The sequence below is a fragment of the Peromyscus maniculatus genome, chromosome 14 (assembly GCF_049852395.1).
Source record: "Peromyscus maniculatus bairdii isolate BWxNUB_F1_BW_parent chromosome 14, HU_Pman_BW_mat_3.1, whole genome shotgun sequence".
NCBI lineage: Eukaryota > Metazoa > Chordata > Mammalia > Rodentia > Cricetidae > Peromyscus > Peromyscus maniculatus.
The window spans coordinates 80,210,013-80,228,657 of NC_134865.1; the positions used below are offsets into that span (position 1 = coordinate 80,210,013).

The 18,645-nt window shown below is 48.1% G+C and overlaps 1 protein-coding gene across 7 annotated transcripts in view; it reads left to right on the forward strand.

Moving 5' to 3' along the window:
• Window positions 1-18,645, forward strand: part of Eml1 (EMAP like 1) — a 161,152-nt gene that overhangs the window by 79,603 nt on the left and 62,904 nt on the right. For all 7 annotated transcript variants that reach the window (XM_006971690.4, XM_006971691.4, XM_042261154.2 and 4 more), the window contains exon 2: window positions 11,557-11,739. In XM_006971690.4, coding sequence (XP_006971752.2) covers window positions 11,557-11,739 — 183 coding nt within the window. The remainder of the gene's footprint in view (window positions 1-11,556; window positions 11,740-18,645) is intronic.

Below are 18,645 nucleotides of genomic sequence, written 5' to 3' on the forward strand. Positions count from 1 at the left end.
CAGCCAGGGACCACCGGCTCCAGGTGCTGCCACGTGGTGGCATTGGGAGGTTAAAGCAGGGGCTCGGTGCTAAGTGATCTGGTTGTTGCAACAGGATTTCCCACATTAATTTTCACATCCTTGATCATTTTACTCAGTGTGTGTGCATTCATGCCTGTGTGTGTACGTGCATGTTCATGTATGTGGAGGCCAGAGATTGGAGTGAATCTCATCCTCAATAGCTAGCCACGCTCGCTTTCTTTCTTTCTTCCTTCCTTCCTCCCTCCCTCCCTCCCTCCCTCCCTCCCTCCCTCCCTCCCTCCCTCCCTCCCTCTTTCTTTCTTTCTTTCTTTCTTTCTTTCTTTCTTTCTTTCTTTCTTTCTTTCTTTCTTTCTTTCTTTCTTTCTTTCTTTTTCTTTCTTTCTTTCTCTTTCTCTCTTTCTTTCTTTCCCTCTCTCTTTCCTTCCTTCCTTCCTTTCTTCCTTCCTTCCTCCCTCCCTCCCTCCCTCCCTTCCATCCTTCTCTCTTTTTTTTTGAGACAGGGTCTCTCGTTGGTTGACTGAGGGCTTGCTGACTTGGCTAGACTAGCTGGCCAGTAAGCCCTGGGGATCTTCCTGCCTCTGCCTCTCTAGTGGTGGGATTACAGTTGTGTGCTTCCCCCTTGGATTTTTTGTGGGTGCTGGGATTGAACTCAGGATCTTTGCAGCAGGTATTTTACCCACTGAGCCACCTTCCCAGCTCTTAGTCATAGCTTTATGAGTGTGTCACCGAGCAGTCCCGTAGAAGAGACTCATCATTCCTTATGCCCAGATGAGCTGTGAGTCCAACACATTGCCTGACTCATTCAGGGTGATGGTACTCCAGACCTTCGGACTCCAGAACATTCTCTGTGTATGGCACTAGGTCTCCTGTCTTGTCCAACTGTAGGGATTCTACACTGTAAGGATTCTACAAGAAATGAAGACATGGAATAGGGGGCAGACCTAAAAACCCTCAAGGCGGGTATCTGAAAGTGTATTCTCATATGCTCACACGTGGGCTTTGTAATGCTTCTGTGGCTAACCACAAGCTGTTCACAGTAAGAAGATGTGTGGTTAGGTGGCTGGAATGCTCCCCCAGTGGGGGCAGGGAGGCCAGAAGGCAGGTCCAAGCACAGCTCCGAAGCTGCCACACCGTCTGCAGAAGAATACGGAGTGATTGGCAGACAGACGACCTCGTGTGAAGACAGGAAAAATCTGGCTGCTCATTTTTGAACGAAGGCATTTTACAGCTTCAGAGTCTGGTGGGACTAATTGTGAGGAGGAACTCCGGCGTTTCGGTGGAGACCAAACACACTTCCTCCTCCTCAGTCTTCTCGGGTCTGCCTCCTTCCAGGGCTGTTCTTTTTCTTCTTTCCTTTATGTTTCCACCTTGACTCTGTCTAGATGGTGGATCTGAATGTTAATTGCAGAAACTGTGTATGAGAATGTAGACTCACACCCACGTGTGTGCACAAGCATGCATGTGTTCCCTGATAACTGGTGAATGGACATGCGACATTCAGTTACCTGAACAATAGTAATAATCACATTTGTAAGGTATATTAATACTTTCTATTTATGTATTTATTGAGATGGAGTCTCACTATGTAGCTCTGGCTGTCCTGGAGCTCACTATGTAGACCATGCTGGCCTGGAGCTTACAGCGACCAACCTGCCTCTTCCTCCCAAGTGCTGAGGTTAAACAAAACAAAACACACACACACACACACACACACACACACACAGAGAGAGAGAGAGAGAGAGAGAGAGAGAGAGAGAGAGAGAGAGAGAGAGAGAGAACATTAACATGTCTTACAAATATTCCTTAATCTCTGTCTTTCTCATTTTCTGGCCCGTCCTGTAGAATCCCTCTTGGGTAGGGCGTCCAGAGCCAGTTCCTGTGGCACGCGCGTTTGTCTGTTTTGAAATGCCCCTTGTTTTTCTCTTTACTGTTAGAAGTGTTCCACGTAAAAGGTCGTTGAGTGGCGCCAACGCTCCTGCTCAGGTGAAGAGGAGCTGAGGAGCCGCGTGGGCCAGAGTGCCTATTCTCCCCTGCATGAGCGGGTGCATGAATGCGTGCGTGTTTTCTCCTGTTTCTTTATTTTTGTCTCCGTGTCTTTGGTCCCCACTTTAGGCTGCCGAAGCCTCTCTCTAGCCATTTCCCCTTCCAGCATCCCTTTCTTTGGCCCACTCTCCCTCACCAGACATGCTGGCTGTCACCAGTCCAATCCATCTGTGTTTTCTGGATCGGCGCTGGCGTCAGTGGGGTGACAAGTGTGGGTTCCAGCAGCCTTGCCTCCCAGAAGCAGACTAAGGTCCCCTTTCCGTCTAGCTGAGACTCCTCCTAATCCTGCTACATACACCCTTGGGTGCCAGCATAGGCCTGGGGAGGCTGGTTTATAATGCACAACTAGCTTTGTTTTATGATCGTTCGATTTTTTTTTCCTCTGTAAAACCACCATTTAGGTGACTCCGGTGCCAGCGGAGAAGCTGGTCTTCCCATGCTTGGGCCGGTTCCTGGCCACAGAGGCGGCCACCTCCTGCATGGGCAGTGTCAGCCTTGTTCTGGTCACATGGCAGCTATAGCTCTACCTGGGGCTCAGAGCGGGATGCCGTCTGCCAAGCACGGTACAGCAGGAGGCCCAGGAGGTTGGCGTTCGTGGTCCTGGGTTAGACCTTGCAAGGGACCGGATGCAATGCACCTTCTTCTGGGAACCCTTTATGACAGGCAAACTTTGGTTAAGACACCCCACAGCTCCAACCTGACTGTTGTGTTCTTTGTAGAACACACACATCCCAGTGTGTGTGTGCACTGACTGTGGGGTCGGTGAGCACTGGGGGTGTGTCGTGCCATGTGATCCCCTTACACAGGTGTGTCACGTGCCGTGGAGTGCCAGGCCCATTCGAAGTTTGTGGTGAAGAGCAGGGAAGAAAACAAACCGTGGTGCTTACTCTTTGGTGGAGTGGATGTTGTGATGAGTTCATGTGCTGAAGAAACAAAGATGGTAGCTGCAGGGACGAGGCCCCCAGCTTCCCTTACTACTACAAGAGAGCCCCGGGTAGACATTTGACAGGGTGTCACTGGTACCCCCTACTCACACAGGGGTCGGGCACTGTTCCAGGATGTGTGCCCTGGTTGTTTTAGGCCAACAGCCACATAGACACGGTTTGCTGCCCAAGTTTACATTAAGCAAGGTGAATTCTCACAACTGCAAGATGGCCTTGGCATGGCGCTGAATAGCAGAGGCCATTGACCACCCTCTATCGGCCGGCTGGCTCTCCCATTGAAGTGTGCCTACATGCACAGGCTCTGTGGCAAGATTAATTGTGTGGTGTATGCATATCTCAGGGAGGCTGGCACCATAGAACTGAGGATCAGATCTCCCAGAGGGCTAACTCATGGGAGGGTCTAAACCTCCCTCAGTTCCTGAGTAGGAACACTGTTGCTCCTGGTCCACCATGAGTGGATGCTTTCTTTGTTGAGTCTAGTGACCCCATAGCGTGCAATGGTAGGAACCATCTCGTGTGGGCTCTGGAGACTGTTCTCTGTCATTTTCATGGCAGATTCCTTCATGACCTTGCATAACACCTGAAGACAAGGGAGCATCCTCTGCAGGTGTCTGGGGTACCCCTCCTGGCAGTGTCCTCCTTTCCTGTGTGTCCCCTGCATCTCTAGTCTGTCACCTTGGCTGTGCTGATCTTCTGTGATGTCTCCTTGACCTAGGACCACCACCAGGTTCCACCTGTGTCCCTGCTGTGTGGCTGTTCCAGAAGCTGCAGCCACATGCTGAAACAGCTGTAGACCCACTCTTTGATCCACCATCTCTCAGAAGTCACTGTCCCTGGCTGTCTGACACACTTGGTTTCTTCCTTTCAACTCTTTGAGCTCAGATGACAAGGCCAAACCCCAGTTATCCTATCATAGCTCAAAGCAGAAAATGATGGTACTTTAGAAACAGTAGTTTCATGATATTAAAAAAGGACAAAGTGTTTTCTGTAACAAAATGATCATGAACAGGATCATGGATAGAAGTAACACTAAGTTCAAAGGGTCCTTTTTGTTTTGTTTTTTAAAATAATTTATTTTTATTTTATATGCATTGGTTTTTGCCTGCATGTATGTTTGAGTGAGGGTGCTCCATCCCCTAGAACTGGAGCTATAGACAGTTGTGAGCTACCATGTAGGTGCTGGGAATTGAACCTGGGTCCTCTGGAAGAGCAGCCAGTGCTCTTAACCTCTGAGCCATCTCTCCAGCCCACCCCCCTTTTTTTTTAAGACAGAGTCTCTCTATGTAACCCTGGCTGTCCTGGAACTCACTATGTAGACCAGGCTGGCCTCAAACTCACAGAGATCTACCTGCCTGCCTCTGCCTCTCCTGGGACTAAAGACATGTACCTGGCTTCAAATGGCCCGTTGTTTGACAGTGACCTGAGAGAGAGGCTGTACAAGAAGGACTTAGATTTCTTGTTTTTAAAGGTATTCTGCCAGCCACGCCTGTGCAGCAGCAGCCTGCCGAGGCACACCACTGCCTGGATGCTTTAGGAAGCCTTATTTATGTTAGGCAGCCAGTGAGCTGGCTTTGACCCTGTGGATGGATTTTTCAACTATTTAAACTGCTTTCTGATTTCATCTCAGCCGTGACGAGACAGGCTTTCACAGGCCTGAAACCAATCACAGCTATTAGGTCAAGAAGACAGTTTCATAGGTAACACAATACTTCAAATAGAAAATAACGGGAGGCAGAGGCAGGTGGATCTCTGTGAGTTCAAGGCCAGCCTGGTCTACATCGGGAGTGCTAGACCAGCCAGGGCTACATGATGAGAAACTGTCCTAAAAACTAAAGCCAAAACCAAAAATATAAAACACACAAAATCCCTTGAGAAACAAGATCTTTCCATGTTGTCCAGGCTGGGCTCAAATGCCGGGCTCAAGCAATCCTCCTGGCTGAAAGGTTTTGAAACCATGGTACCTAATTTTAAGACCTTAAATTGACCTTTTCGGATCCTTTCTGTTAAGTGGTCCGAACAAATGTGAGGACAAGTGTGAGCGCGAGCATTTGCAGCCTTCTCCTCAGACCAAGCGCCCAGGCGTTTCCAAATCCTAGCCCTGCCTTCTCTGTCTCCCCTGCTCGCCCCTTCTCCAGTCACGGTTTTGTCTTCCCTCGTGGTGGGATCTGGTGTGACTGTCGAGGAGGTGTGTGTTTAAAGGACTTTATCTTCCTCCCTGACTCTCTCATCCCAGCTGCTTTAGAGCAGTGGTTCTCGGCCTTCCTGAAGCTGTGTGACCCTTTAATACAGTTCCTTATGTGGTTGGTGGCCTCCAGCCAGAAAATTACTTTTGTTGCTACTTCATAATTGTAATTTTGCAACTGTTACTAATTGTAATGTAAATATCTGATATGCAATCCCCCACCCAGGGGGCCACGACCCACAGGTTGAGATCCTCTGGCTCGGAGTCTGGCTGTGCCCTTGCATGCTCCCCGCCCCGCTCTGATCCCCGGCAGCTCCAGCACACTGCAGTTGGCTTCCAAACAAATCAGATGCTGCAGCCTCAGGAGAACTTTTCTACCTTGATAACAAGTTGGGCAAAAGGATGTGAGAAAGGAGCTGGTAAATTGATCGAGCTGCTCCATTGCAGCTGTGGTGTGGATGACGGCCTCAGTTTCCCTCTTTGGTTTTCAGTGGTGTGAATTCATCAAAACTTAAGTCACTGTTTTGAAACCCTGTCCTTGCCTCGCCTGCGTTTGGACCTTGCTTTCTCCCGTCCGCCTGTCCCTACTTTTGTGAGCCTGTCTGGAGTCAGCAGGGTTCCTCTGGGTCTGGAGGAGAGGGAGGCTGGTTAGGGCTGGACTTACCTCTCAGTGCTGCATGTGAGCGTTTGTGTCACGCCAGCCATTCTGTCTTGAGGTTGTCACTGTGCTGAGAGCAGGAGGGATGTCTTCAGTCTGGGTGACCTCACCAGCCAATCATTGCAGTTTGAGGATTTATTTCCGGCGTCACACCTTGTCGCCAGTGCCTTGAAGGTCAGGCTTTGCTTTTTGTTGAGATAGCAATAACATTAGCAGCAGGGAGCCACTCATTGAGAAGTGTTCCTAATCTGAAAATTCAAAGTATTTTTAAAAGGCTCTGACATCCAAAGCTTTTAGAGAATCGACGTGGTGCGTTTTAGATTTCAGATATTTGCCCTGCTCACTCAGCAAAACACAAGCCTGAAAAACTTCAAAACCAGAAACACTCCTGGTCCAAACTTTTTCAGATAAGGGACACCCCACCTATGTGTGGATACACACCACCACTGTGTGAGCATCTCCAGACCGTTAGTGTGTTAATATTAGATGTTAGGTGCACATTGACATTCCTTCTCGTGAGAACACCAGAGGCAGGAGAATTGGACCAGGAGTGGTCAAGTTACCTTCCCGGGGCCACATAGTTAATGATTAAGATCAGGAATCCTACCGTGCATGCTTCTGTGACCAGCCAGTGCTCTCTCCACTGTACCCTGTTCCCTCTACAACTCCAGGACACCCCCTCCCATAGGTAACACTTAGCAGCCTGTCTCAGGACCATCGGCACAATGCTAGGATGTCTAAACCTGTGGCCTTGAGAATATCTGCTCTTGACCAAAGCCTGCAGAGAAGTTGCCTGCTCAGGCCTCTACTGCTAAGTGCCTCACCACTGTGGGCACAGTGCCAGCGCTCTGTGGCGTGGCTACTGTCTGGAGACCGTCACTCTACAGTGGAAGAGACTTCCTCAGTGGCCCAGTTACACCCCATGCCGGGTAAACAGAGCTTACCCAAGTAAGCAGGTGACCCATCTAGTGGGTTCCAGTTTCAAATGGAAGTCTTAAAAACCCGAGGTGGGCTGGGGATGTAGCTCAGCTGGTAGAGTGTCTGCCCAGCATTCACGAAGCCCTGAGTTCGATCCTCAGCAGTGCATAAACCGTAGGTGATGACCTCATCTGAAGTCCAAGCACTTGGGAGGCAGAGGCAGGAAGAGCAGGAGTTTCAAGTCATGCTTGGCTCCATAGTGAGTTCAAGGCCAGCCTATGCTACATAAGACCCTCTCTCAAAGACAGACGAGCCCCAACTCCCCACCACCCAAGGCATGAAAGTGTAGAGAAAGCTTGTTTTTTACAGCACCCCTGTAGCATGAATCTTAAAGAGTCTTATTAATAAAATCAAATCCAGGGCCAGGTATTATTCCAGGTGGATGCTGGAAGATCAGAGAAGTAGAACAAACCACAGCCACCTCGCCTCACCAGTTCCTCAGCTGATCCCGTTTCCTCAGACTGGAAGCCTCTGTGTCCTCATCCAAATGGATCTCAGCTGAACTGCTGCTAGAAGCCTAAAAGCTTAACCAGCTCTAATTCCTGGTCCTCACGCCTTATATACCTTTCTGCTTTCAGCCATCACTTCCTGGGATTAAAGGCATGAGTCACCATGCCTGATTATTTCCAGTGTGGCCTTGAACTCACAGAGATCCGGATGGATCTCTGCCTCCCAAATGATAGGATTAAAGGCGTGTGTGCCACCATTTTCTGTCCTCTGTGTCTAGTGGCTGTTCTGTTCTCTGACCCCAGATAAGTTTATTAGGGTGCACAATATTTTGGGGAACACTATCACCACACACTCCCTCTAACATTACAAGAAAAATGATTACAGAATGTGAAAACTTCCAAGTCACTAGGATGTAAAGGTTTACAAATCTTTTTAAAAAAAGATTTATTTTATGTATGAATACTTACATGACATTTGTGCATCATTGTGGATCAGTGCCTACAGAGGCCAGAAGAGAGCATCAGATCCCTTGGAACTGGAGTTACAGGTGGTTGTGAGCCCTCATGTGGGTATCAGGAACTGAACTCAGGTTCTCTGCAAGAGCAGCCAGTGCTCTTAACCGCTGAGCCGTCTCTTCTGCTTCTTGTTACGGGCTCCGTTTTAATGACTTTCCTGGGTAAATTGCGCAGGAGGTACCAGACCTGAAACTACTTTAAAAGAGATAGCTTGGGCTGGTTTGATTCGTGCCAGATTCCTAGTACAACACAGTCTTCTTCAACAGAAGGGAGAGAAGACATTCTTTTTCCGAGCTGTGGAATCCGGTGGCATGTTCAGCTGTTGGCAACGGTCTGTGAAGGTCAGAGCAGGCTCTGCTGTTGTTCTCTGTCTAATCCCTTTCCCCATCTGTATCGAGGGGAAGACATCGGACTCAAGTGCTGCCAGCCGGTCTCCCAGCCGCACTCTGGAGGGTCATTGCCTTCAAAAATGGAGGCAAGCAAAGCGTCAGAGCTGAGCGGGATCCGAAAAACACACAGATTAGTTCACAGGGGAAACCTTAGCAAGGCTCCAAAGCAGAGAATCTCCTTAGAAGATGAGACACTTCAGTTTTTATTTGTGTCCAAAGGCAGACTTGGGGGTGCTTTTCTGGTCAAACAGTCAATTATACCTTTTTCTATACAAATTTGGTGATATGATTGAAAGTCTGATTTATGTGGGTTTTGTTGTTGTTTTTGTTGTTGTTGTTCAAGTCTCACCTGTCCATCCATCCGTCTGCCCATCCACCCACCTATTGAGGATACATTGGTGCTGTTTTCAATCATGGATTTAGACCATCCGCAGCAAGCCAGTTCTGTCTTACTGTGTGTGTGTGTGGATATACATGTACAGATTTGGACCGTACAGGCTCCTGTGCTGTGCCGGTTCAGACCCCCGTTCACAAGTTTGTGTGTCTTCTCTAAAAGCAGCTGTGTACATGAACAACCCAGAAAGGTCATAGCAGATCTTTCTGTGTCAGCGTTCCATGACTATACCAGCAGACTGGAGATAATGAACTTAAGGGGAAGATGAGCTTTATTCGGCTCGGCGTTTTGACACTTTTGGTCCATGCTTGGTTGGCCCTGTTGGCTTGGGCTTGTCGTGAGGCCAGAGTGTGCGGTGGGGCAGAACCACTCACCTCATGTCTAGGAAACAGAAAAGAAAGAGACTGGGGAGAGGAGCAGAAGAGATGGAGATCCCATCATCCTTTGTAAAGGCATGTGTCCAGCAACTTGAGAGCCCCTCCTGGGCCCCAGCCCCAAAAGTTTGCAGTATCACCACCTCCCACCTGAGCTGGGGCCTTGAGAGAAAGCATCCAAACTATAACTACAGTTTACAAAACACATTACTAATAAAATACATATTCTTACTTGCACAAAAATGTTCAGAAAGGGGCTAGAGAGCTGGTTCAGGGACTAATCAATCGTGCGCACTGCTCATCCAGGGGGCCCAAGTTCAGTTCCCAGCACCCATACTGGGTCACTCAGAACTGCCTGTAACGCCAGCTCCAGGGGATCTGACACTCTCTTCTGGCATGCACGTACCCAGGCACAGACATGTAATTACAAACAGAACAAAAATTTAAAACTGTTCAGAGAATGCTCTGGAATTTTTTTTTTTTTTTTTTTTTTTTTTTTTTTTTTTTGGTTTTTTTTTTTCGAGACAGGGTTTCTCTGTATAGCTTTGCGCCTTTCCTGGAGCTCACTTGGTAGACCAGGCTGGCCTCGAACTCACAGAGATCCGCCTGGCTCTGCCTCCCGAGTGCTGGGATTAAAGGCGTGCGCCACCACGCCCGGCTTAATGCTCTGGAATTTTGAAAGAAATGTTAGATTTGAGTTTTACTCTGATAATTGTATTGATGATATTGATAATAATAGTTTAATTGTAGCATACACTGATGCATTAGCTTGTACAGATATATTCTAAGTGAAGCAGATACAGAACTCTACTGTTACAATAGCCATCTGAGGTAGATGCTGATGTCATCCCTATTTTTCTGGTGAAGAAATCGGGGTACCCTAGAGATGAGTGTCTTTGCACACGGTTGGTTGGGTAGTGAGCTTGGGTGGTTTGACTTGAGTCTGTGCTCTTTGTAGTGGAAGGCTCCGCCTCTTCCGCTGGACTTGCTGATACATGGGGTAACTATTCCATCTTCCTTACGGTTGCCTCCCCTTGCATTGTGACATGGTTCTTTGCCTCTCAAATTTTAATCACTTTACATGATACTATTTTTTATTCATTTATTTTCATCCTGTCTTTATATCTAAAGTATGTCTGTTGGGCCAACAAGATGGGTCAGCAAGACCTACACAGTAGAAGGAGAGACTAGATCCCAGAAAGCTGTCCTCTGACCTCTACATGTGTGCCATGGCATCTGCAAACATGTTCTCACACATCCTCTCTCTCTCTCTCTCTCTCTCTCTCTCTCTCTCTCTCTCTCTCTCACACACACACACACACACACACACACATACACACACACACACACATACACACACACACACACACACACAATGTTTTTTAGGCTCTGAAGGGAGCTTTAGTTTCGGGTTTAGCTTCGGGTTTCTGTTGCTATGATAAAACACCATGCACAAGGTAACTTAGGAAAGAAAGAGTTTAATCGAGCTAACGAGCTAACGAGCTAATGGTTCCAGAAGCTTGGAGGCGAGCAAAGGCATGGCAGCGGGTGGCTGGAGCAGCCACTGAGAGCTCACATCTAGATCCGTGGGAAAGAGAGCACACTGGGAATAGCACTAAGCTTTTGAAACCTCAAACCCCACCCGCCGTGACACATGCCCAACATGGCCACACCTCCTAATTCTACCCAAACAGTCCACCAACTAGGGACCAAGTATTCAGACATCCGAGCCTATGGGGGCCATTCTCATTCACACCAATGCCGGGGACGGGGATGGTGGTGTGGTAGGAATGCCGTCAGTGAGGAGGAAGATTCTAAAAATGAGGAGAGGTGAGGAAGGTCATGCAGAGCCCTGTGCAGTGGCCAGGAGTTGGGACCTGTGACTCTGATGACCGTGGCTGTCACATAAAGGTTTGCTTACCAGACAGATTTGACCACTCGATGCTCTGTCCTTCAAAGAGTGGAGCCACATTTCCCAAACCTGTGCTAATTCGGGAGTGGAGCTCTGCATCCCAGGCTCTGAGGCTGTGTCTGAATTTTATGGAGCTGTCCTGTCTGTGCTGACATTCTCGCCTTGGTCGGGGTGCATCTCCATCTCACAACTAGGACCATGTGGCCATGGTTTGGTCGGGGATCTAAGAAATGTGAGATGGATTTAGACAGACCTCCTTTGGTTTCAAGAGGCTGAGTGACTACAGGCTCAGCATATGGATGGGTAATGTGGTCCTCTGTCCACAAACTACCTGTCAGCCAGCACTGTAAACAGAGGGAATTCCGCAATGTTGATAACTTAGTAAACTGTCTGACATCACTCAAGTCACCAAGGTTCTCTGATACAGCGAACAAGCAAACACATTGCCTGGCATGGAGAAAAACAGGATGCCGGTTTAGAGCTCAGTTTAAATGTGGCAAGCATGTGGAGAGTGAGATGCCAGTAACAGAACAAAGATTCCACGTTCTGTAAAGTGAACTGTCTCAAGTGATTTTGCCAACAAGCCGTTATCTTAGATCGGTAGGTTGTATCTTGTTCAAACAGTGTCCTGGCGTGTGTACAGACCTGGTTGTCACGGGGCATATTTCACTCACCTGACGCTTCTCTTTGGTCTAGATGACAGCGCATCTGCTGCCAGCAGCATGGAGGTATCGGACAGAATCGCCTCTCTGGAGCAACGGGTCCAGATGCAGGAGGACGATATTCAGCTGCTCAAGTCAGCGCTGGCTGACGTGGTTCGGAGGCTGAACATCACAGAGGAGCAGCAAGCTGTGCTTAACAGAAAAGGACCTACCAAAGGTGGGCGTGGTGCGGCACCCACAGCAGGGTGGGTGTGGTGCAACATTCACGGCATCCTTAAAGAGCCACACTCTTGCATGGGCCCTTCACTTCAAAATGATCCCCAAATCAAAATGTCCTTGGCCCCGACCCAGTGAACTCATCTCACCAAGTGTGACAGTATTTGTTGGTGTGTTGGTGGTGAGTTGTCCTGATGCTGAAGTGCACATTTGTAGACGATCCTTAAATAATCTTTGAGTCAAGGAAGGGACCATCTGGATGGACCACTGAGAACAAACGGGTCAGATTGCCTGGGACAGTGAGAGCTGACAGAGAATGCTTCAGCTCCCACCAGGGGTTCCATCCGGAGTGTTCACTGGCGTGTCTCATCACCTCCTGCGTCCTCAGCTTACTCCAAAGCACAACAAACAGCTACCCATGGGTGCATGGCAGCCCCTCGGCCAGTCTGGGTGTAGACGTGGGAGACTCCCTTTAGAAAGCCAAGTCCAAAAGGCATCTAGCTGGCCTGTCCACTCAGCTTCTTTCAGGATGTGCCACTGACAGCTTTTGAGACTCCTCTGCTACCCGTGGGACCACAGCCTGTAACAGGGCTCTGTACCAGTGGGCTTCTGGCCAAGCCAAGCCATTATTTCATGCCTCTCCCAGGATATGGCATGCAAAAGCAGTGCTTATGTTAAGTACCATTGTAGTGACCGTGCCTTCAAATTTCAGAATCAAAAGATGTCATAAAACCCTTGACCACATGCATGTGTAGCCCATAAAAAAATGACAAGGAAACTTATTATTCATTATGAAAGCGTGGCCTTAGCTTTGGCTTGTTGCACTAGCTCCTATAACTTGAATTAACCCACTTCTGTTCATCTATGTGTTGCCATGTGACTCATGGCTTTTACCTCTCCTCCTGCATGTCTTGGTCCCTCTATGTCTGGCTGGTGACTCCACCTTCTTCTTTCCTAAGTCCTCTGTCCCCAAAAGTCCTGCCTAACCTCTTCCTGCCTAGCTAATGGCATTTAGCTCTTTATTAAACCAGTCACAATGACACATCTTCACACAGTGTAAAGGAATATCCTGCAACATGCATGTGTGTCAGTGTCCTATGTTTACATCTGAGTGCAGTGGCTCACCTTGTGTCAGAGTGGATTTTCTGTGTAACTGCCCCATCCAGGCTGTGGAGTTTCGCTGCTTAAAACACACTGAGGTTGTAGCATGTTACTGTCCCTTTAAAAGTGCCTTTCTTGGCTGAGCATGGTGGTGCTCACCTTTAATCTCAGCACCCAGGAAGCTGAGGCTGGTGTATCTCTGTGTATTCCAAGACAGGCAGGATTACTTAGAGACACTGTCTCAAACAAAACAAAAGCAAACAAACAACAAAGCCTATCATGAGCCATTGAGATAGCTCAGTCAATAAAATGTTTGCCATGCACATTTTAGAGGATGGTCCCCACTGGATGAGGTGAGGTGGGTTTATGGGCTTTAATTCTGGGCTAGAGAAGCAGCAGGAGATGGGTCCCTGGTTCTCACTGGCTGGCCTAGCCTACTTGGCAAGCTTTAGGCCAGTGAGAGATCTTGTCTCTGGCTCTCTCTCTCTCTCTCTCTCTCTCTCTCTCTCTCTCTCTCTCTCTCTCCCTCCCTCCCTCCCTCCCTCCCTCCCTCCCTCCCTCTCCCTCCCTCCCTCTCCCTCCCTCCCTCCCTCCCTCCCTCCCTCTCCCTCCCTCCCTCCCTCCCTCCCTCCCTCCCTCCCTCCCTCCCTTCCTCCCTCCCTCCTTCCCTCCTCCCTTTCCTCCCTTCCACCCCCTCTCTCTCTCCTTGTTGGCTCGAGGCTTGGATTACCACTGGAGCTGGGAGAGAACTGTCTAACACTAAATTGTCTTGGTTTTTCTCAAGCCGTGTCTTCTTCTCCAGTCCTCAACTACATTCCCACTCCACGGAAAAGCCCATTCTTCATCTTTTCATGCTGCCGAAGGGCCAGATCCACATCAGAGGCACATTCTACCCTCGGCTCTATATTTTGAATAATCCTTTCCAGTGATCCTTGCTCCTAAGTCACAAAGCAGTTGAGGTATTTCAGACCAGAAACCCGGCTATTTTAGATAGTCTGTGGCCTACTCAGCTGTCCGCAAATAGATCTGATGACGACTGTGTCCCAAAGACCTTAACTGAAGCTTTGGGTTTCTAAGATTTCCTTATTTTTGAAGAGTAGGGGAAATAATAGACACGGTTTGCCCAGGGTTTTTATTTTACTTGATGACGAATGACATCTGATCTTCACAAAACCCGAGAGAAATGACTTTTTCCTGGTTGTCTGATGCCTCACTGCCCATTGCTTTCACGAGTTTGAAAGCTGGAACGTCACACTGAGAAATAAGAGGCAGTCAGGAAATAGGGAGACGTGTCATGAGGGGTGCGTGGCCCCTCCACTACGTCAGTTTGGGGTTGAAGCTAATGGGTATGTGAAGCGCTGAGGGCTGAGCCTGAGTTTTACAGAGCTGTGATGTTGGGTCCTGGACTGTAGGAGAGTGGAGAAGGAGCACTAGCGTGTGTGTGTCTCCTTGCTGTGGCTGTGGCTGTGGTGTGACTAGCTGCTTCAAGCTCCTGCCTTGATGTCCCTGCGTCAGTGCAAGATAGCCTGTAACTGTGAGCTATAGTAACGCCTTTCCCCACCAGTTGCTTTTTCTTGCGGTGTTTTATCACAGCAATAGAAACGAAGCCAGGATGGCAGCTACCTCATCTTCTGGGTGCTGTGCCCTGTGCTAGGGACTGTCATTTCCTGTTCCTAACCCTCCCCTGCCAGCGGCCTGCCAGGTGGGCACCGCCAGCCTCGTTTTTAAGGAAGTTGAGGCTTAGACAGGATGTTGGCTTATCCATGACTGATGCAAGTTGCTGGGGAGACCAGTCCTGTGTTCCCACATCCCTCAATCCCCCAGGGACCTGGGGCTGCTGCCACCTCCTCCTTGATGGCACCCATATCTCAGTGCTGTGGTGCTCCTTATCTGAATTCTTTCAGTGCCGCCCTGCGTTACCTCTAGGGATAATTAAGATGTGATTTTAAAACGTTTGATCGACACTTTATGGGGCAGAAGGATGTCCTCTAATTTAACATCCTCTGGAAACCAAGAGTTTGCTTCTCCCAGGAACCTGGGGTCGAGAAGTTATGTTGTTTCTTCTCTGAGGTGTGTGTGTTGTATGTGTGTGCACATGTTTGGGGGTATGTGTCTAGCCTGGGGTGCTCGCCTTGATTGCTCTCTACCATATCTTTTTAAAAATGATCTATTTGAATTTTAATTGTGTGTGTGTGTGTCTATGTGTAGTTTGTGCACATGGGTGCAGGTGCCCAAAAAGCCCAAAAGAGAGTGTTAGATACCCCGAAGTTGCAGTTAGCAGGCAGTTGTGGTGAGCCACCTCACATGGATGCTGGTAACTGAACTCAGGTCCTCTGGGAGAGCAGTGTGTCCTCCTAAGTGCTGAGCCATCTCTCCATCTTATGCTATTGAAATATAATGTGAGCTGACTGACAAATATAGGCATCCCTCCATATCCCTGGGGACTGGTTCCGGGCCCCGCAAATACCCAAATCTGAGATTGTTCAGGTCCCCTCGCAGAGGATGGCAAAATGTTTTGCATGTAAGCCACGCCCGTCTCTCTGCATAACTGAAATCACTTGTATCACTTGCATTACCTAATATAATGTCAATGCTATACGAGTTGTGTTATTCAAGGAATAATAGCAAGAAAAAGAAAACATGACTTTTAAAAGCCATTACCTGTCTTCAGCTGGAAGAGCTCATGGGCATTGAACCCGTGGATATGGAGGCCGTCTGTATCAGGTTCCCCCTATATTTGGGCTTGGTGGCAGGTGTAACCTCTCAGAAGTCAACTGTCACTGGAGCAGACCGGTCGGTGGGCAGCCAGCGGCGGCGGTGGCATCATGCAGCATTCTTAGTGTGATGGCAGCTGGCTCTGTTCCTCCAGGTCCTTTATGGGCCCTTCCCAGCCGGCCTCTGCTGGAGTCACCACACACAGGCTCCCTCTGCCTCCACCTCCCCTCTAGGACAGAGAGGTAGGGAATGAAAGTAAAAGATCAGATTATTTATGCCTTTGTCTGATTCTGTGAGGGTTCCTAAGTGAGCGTGGCACTGTCCCTCTAGCTGGTGTCGCTGAGTCCTCAGGGCCTAGGCTTTCTTCCCAGACTCTGGTAACTGCTCCCTCCCTCAGTCCTTGAGGGAGGGCTGGGAGTGATGACCACGTCTTTCTGTTGTCCCAAGGGACACAGTATTTAGCCTGGGCTCTGGGCCTGGGTATAGAGTCAAGCACATAGATAGAATGTGGGTGCATGTGTCTAGATGACCCCTCCCCCATGGCTCTCAGACAGTGAGTGACTCACCTGCAGCAACAATGTCAACCAAAGGCTGCCTTTGAGGAATCTGCTGCTACCTTGTATTAGTCAGGGTTCTCTAGAGGAATGTAACTGATAGAATGAATATATTTATGGAGAGTTTATTAGAGTGGCTTACAGGTTGTGGTCCAGGTAGTCCAGAATGGCTGTCTACCAATGGAAAGTCCAAGAATCTAGTAGTTGGTTGGTCCACAGGGCTGGATGTCTCAGCTGGTCTTCAGTATATTCTGGAGTACCAAAGAAACGGGCTGTAATGCCAGTAAAGGAATGGACTTGCCAGCGAGAGCGAGAACAAGCAGGCAAAGAGAGCAAGCTTCCCTCTTCCAAGTCCTCATGTAGGCTGCCAGCAGAAGGTGTGGCCCAGATTAAAGATGGATCCTCCTACCTCAAAGACCTGGATCATAAGCAGATCTTCCTACCTCAAAAGATCCAGAATAAAAGTGAATCTTTCCGCCAGGCGGTGATGGCGTATGCCTTTAATTCCAGCACTTCGGAGGCAGAGGCAGGCAGATCTTTGTGAGTTCGAGGCCAGCCTGGTCTACAGAGCAAGTTCTGGGACAGGCTCCAGAGCTACACAGAGAAACCCTGTCTCGAAAAACCAAAAAAAAAGAAAAGAAAAGAAAACAGAAAAAAAAAGTGGGTCTTCCCTCAGCCAGTTGTGGTGGCACACACCTTTAATTCTAGCACTCTGAAAGCAGAGGCAGGCGGATCTCTGAGTTCAAGCCCAACCTGGCCTACAGAATGAGTTCCTGGACAGCCAGGAATACACAGAGAAATCTTGTCTTGAAAAAAAAAAAAAAAACAAGAAAAAATGACAACAAAAATAGTATGTCTTCTCACTTTAAGTGATTTTAATTTAAAAAAAAAAAAATCCCTCACAGCTCTCCCCTGCTGCTTGGGTTTTAGTTAATTTCAGATGTCAGATTGACAACCAAGAATAGCCATCACATACCTGATAGGAATCCCAGAGAAAGGTGATAGGATGGTTAAAGTCAAGAGGACAATCCAGATTGACAGTGCCATAGCCAGCTGTTCTCAGTGTGGTCCCCAGAGCTACAGAACCCTGCCTGAGAGCCAAGTGGAGTGGCAGATTCTCAGACCCCTCCCCTTCCCTCCAGATTTAGACCCTGGAGCAGGCACACACTCCAGATCATCTCACATCCACCAAGTGGGTGGGATCAGGTGAACTTGAAGCAGCTGATAACATTGTATCCACAATCAGGAAGCAGAGAGCAATGGATACAGGTCACTACTGAGGCCACCCAGTCTCTCTTCTGTTACACAGTTCAGGATCCCAGCCAGGGTATGGTGCTACCCACAAGGTCTTCGCCCTTTAAGGAACATAACCAAGCTAATGCCCCACAGGCATGCCCAGAACCAGGTGACTCTAGATTCTGCCAGGTTCCCGGTCAACCCTAACCATCATACTTACTCAGACTAGACCCGTGTAATGAAGGCAATTCATTTCTTTTTATCCCTGAGGAACCATCTGCTGTGGAATGGACCAGCTTGTTTATCCATTTACCTATGGAAGGCCATCTTGGTTCCTTCTAGTTTTTGACAATTGTGATTAAAACTGCTATAAACATTTACGTGCAGGTCTGTGTAGACATAAGTTTTCAGACAATTAGGTAAATTCTTAGTGTCAGAATGATTACTAGATCATATGGTAAGATTATATTTAGCTTTATAAGAAGCTGCCAAACTGTATTCCAAAGTAGCTGCACCATTTTTCATTTCCCTCATCAATGAATGTGGGTTCCGGCGGCTCCTGTCCTGGCCAGCAATTGGTGTTCTGTTTTGGGTTTGGGATTTCAGCCATTCTGATAGATGTAGAGAGCTATTTCATTATTGTTTTAATTTGCATTCCCTAATGACAGTGATTAACTAACTTTACATATGTTTATTTGGCACCTGAAGATTGTTAGTGAGGAGTCTTTTCTGATCTTTTGTTCATTTTTTTTAATTGGGCCATTTGTTTTCTTTAAGTTGAATTTTCAGAGTTCTTATTATTCTTTGTGTAAGTCCTTCATCAGACACACAATTGGAAAATATTTTCTTCCAACATGTAATCTGTGTTTCCATCCTCTTTCAGTTTCTTTGGCAGACTTGTAAAGTTCTTAATGAGGTCCACTTTGTCATTTTTCTCCCATGGGTCAAGCTTTTGATGTTTGTAATGGTTAGTTTAATTATTTTTTAAAAGTTTGTGTGTAAGAGTGTTTTGTCTTTGTGTGTATGTAAGTACCACACGTGAGCCTGGTGTCCAAGCATCAGAAGAAGGCACTGGATCCCCTGGAACTGGAGTTATGGATGTTTGTGAGCCACTGTGTAGATGTGGGAAATGGAACCCAGGTCCTCTGCAAGAGCAACAAGTGCTCTTAACTTCTGAGCCATCTCTCTGGCCCCTGTAATGCTTAATTTTAACTCTCAGCTTGCCGTGGCTTAGAATCACCTGAGAAAAATGCCTCGGTCTCCAGGCATTGTCTAGATCAGTTTGGCCTGTGGCTATGTCT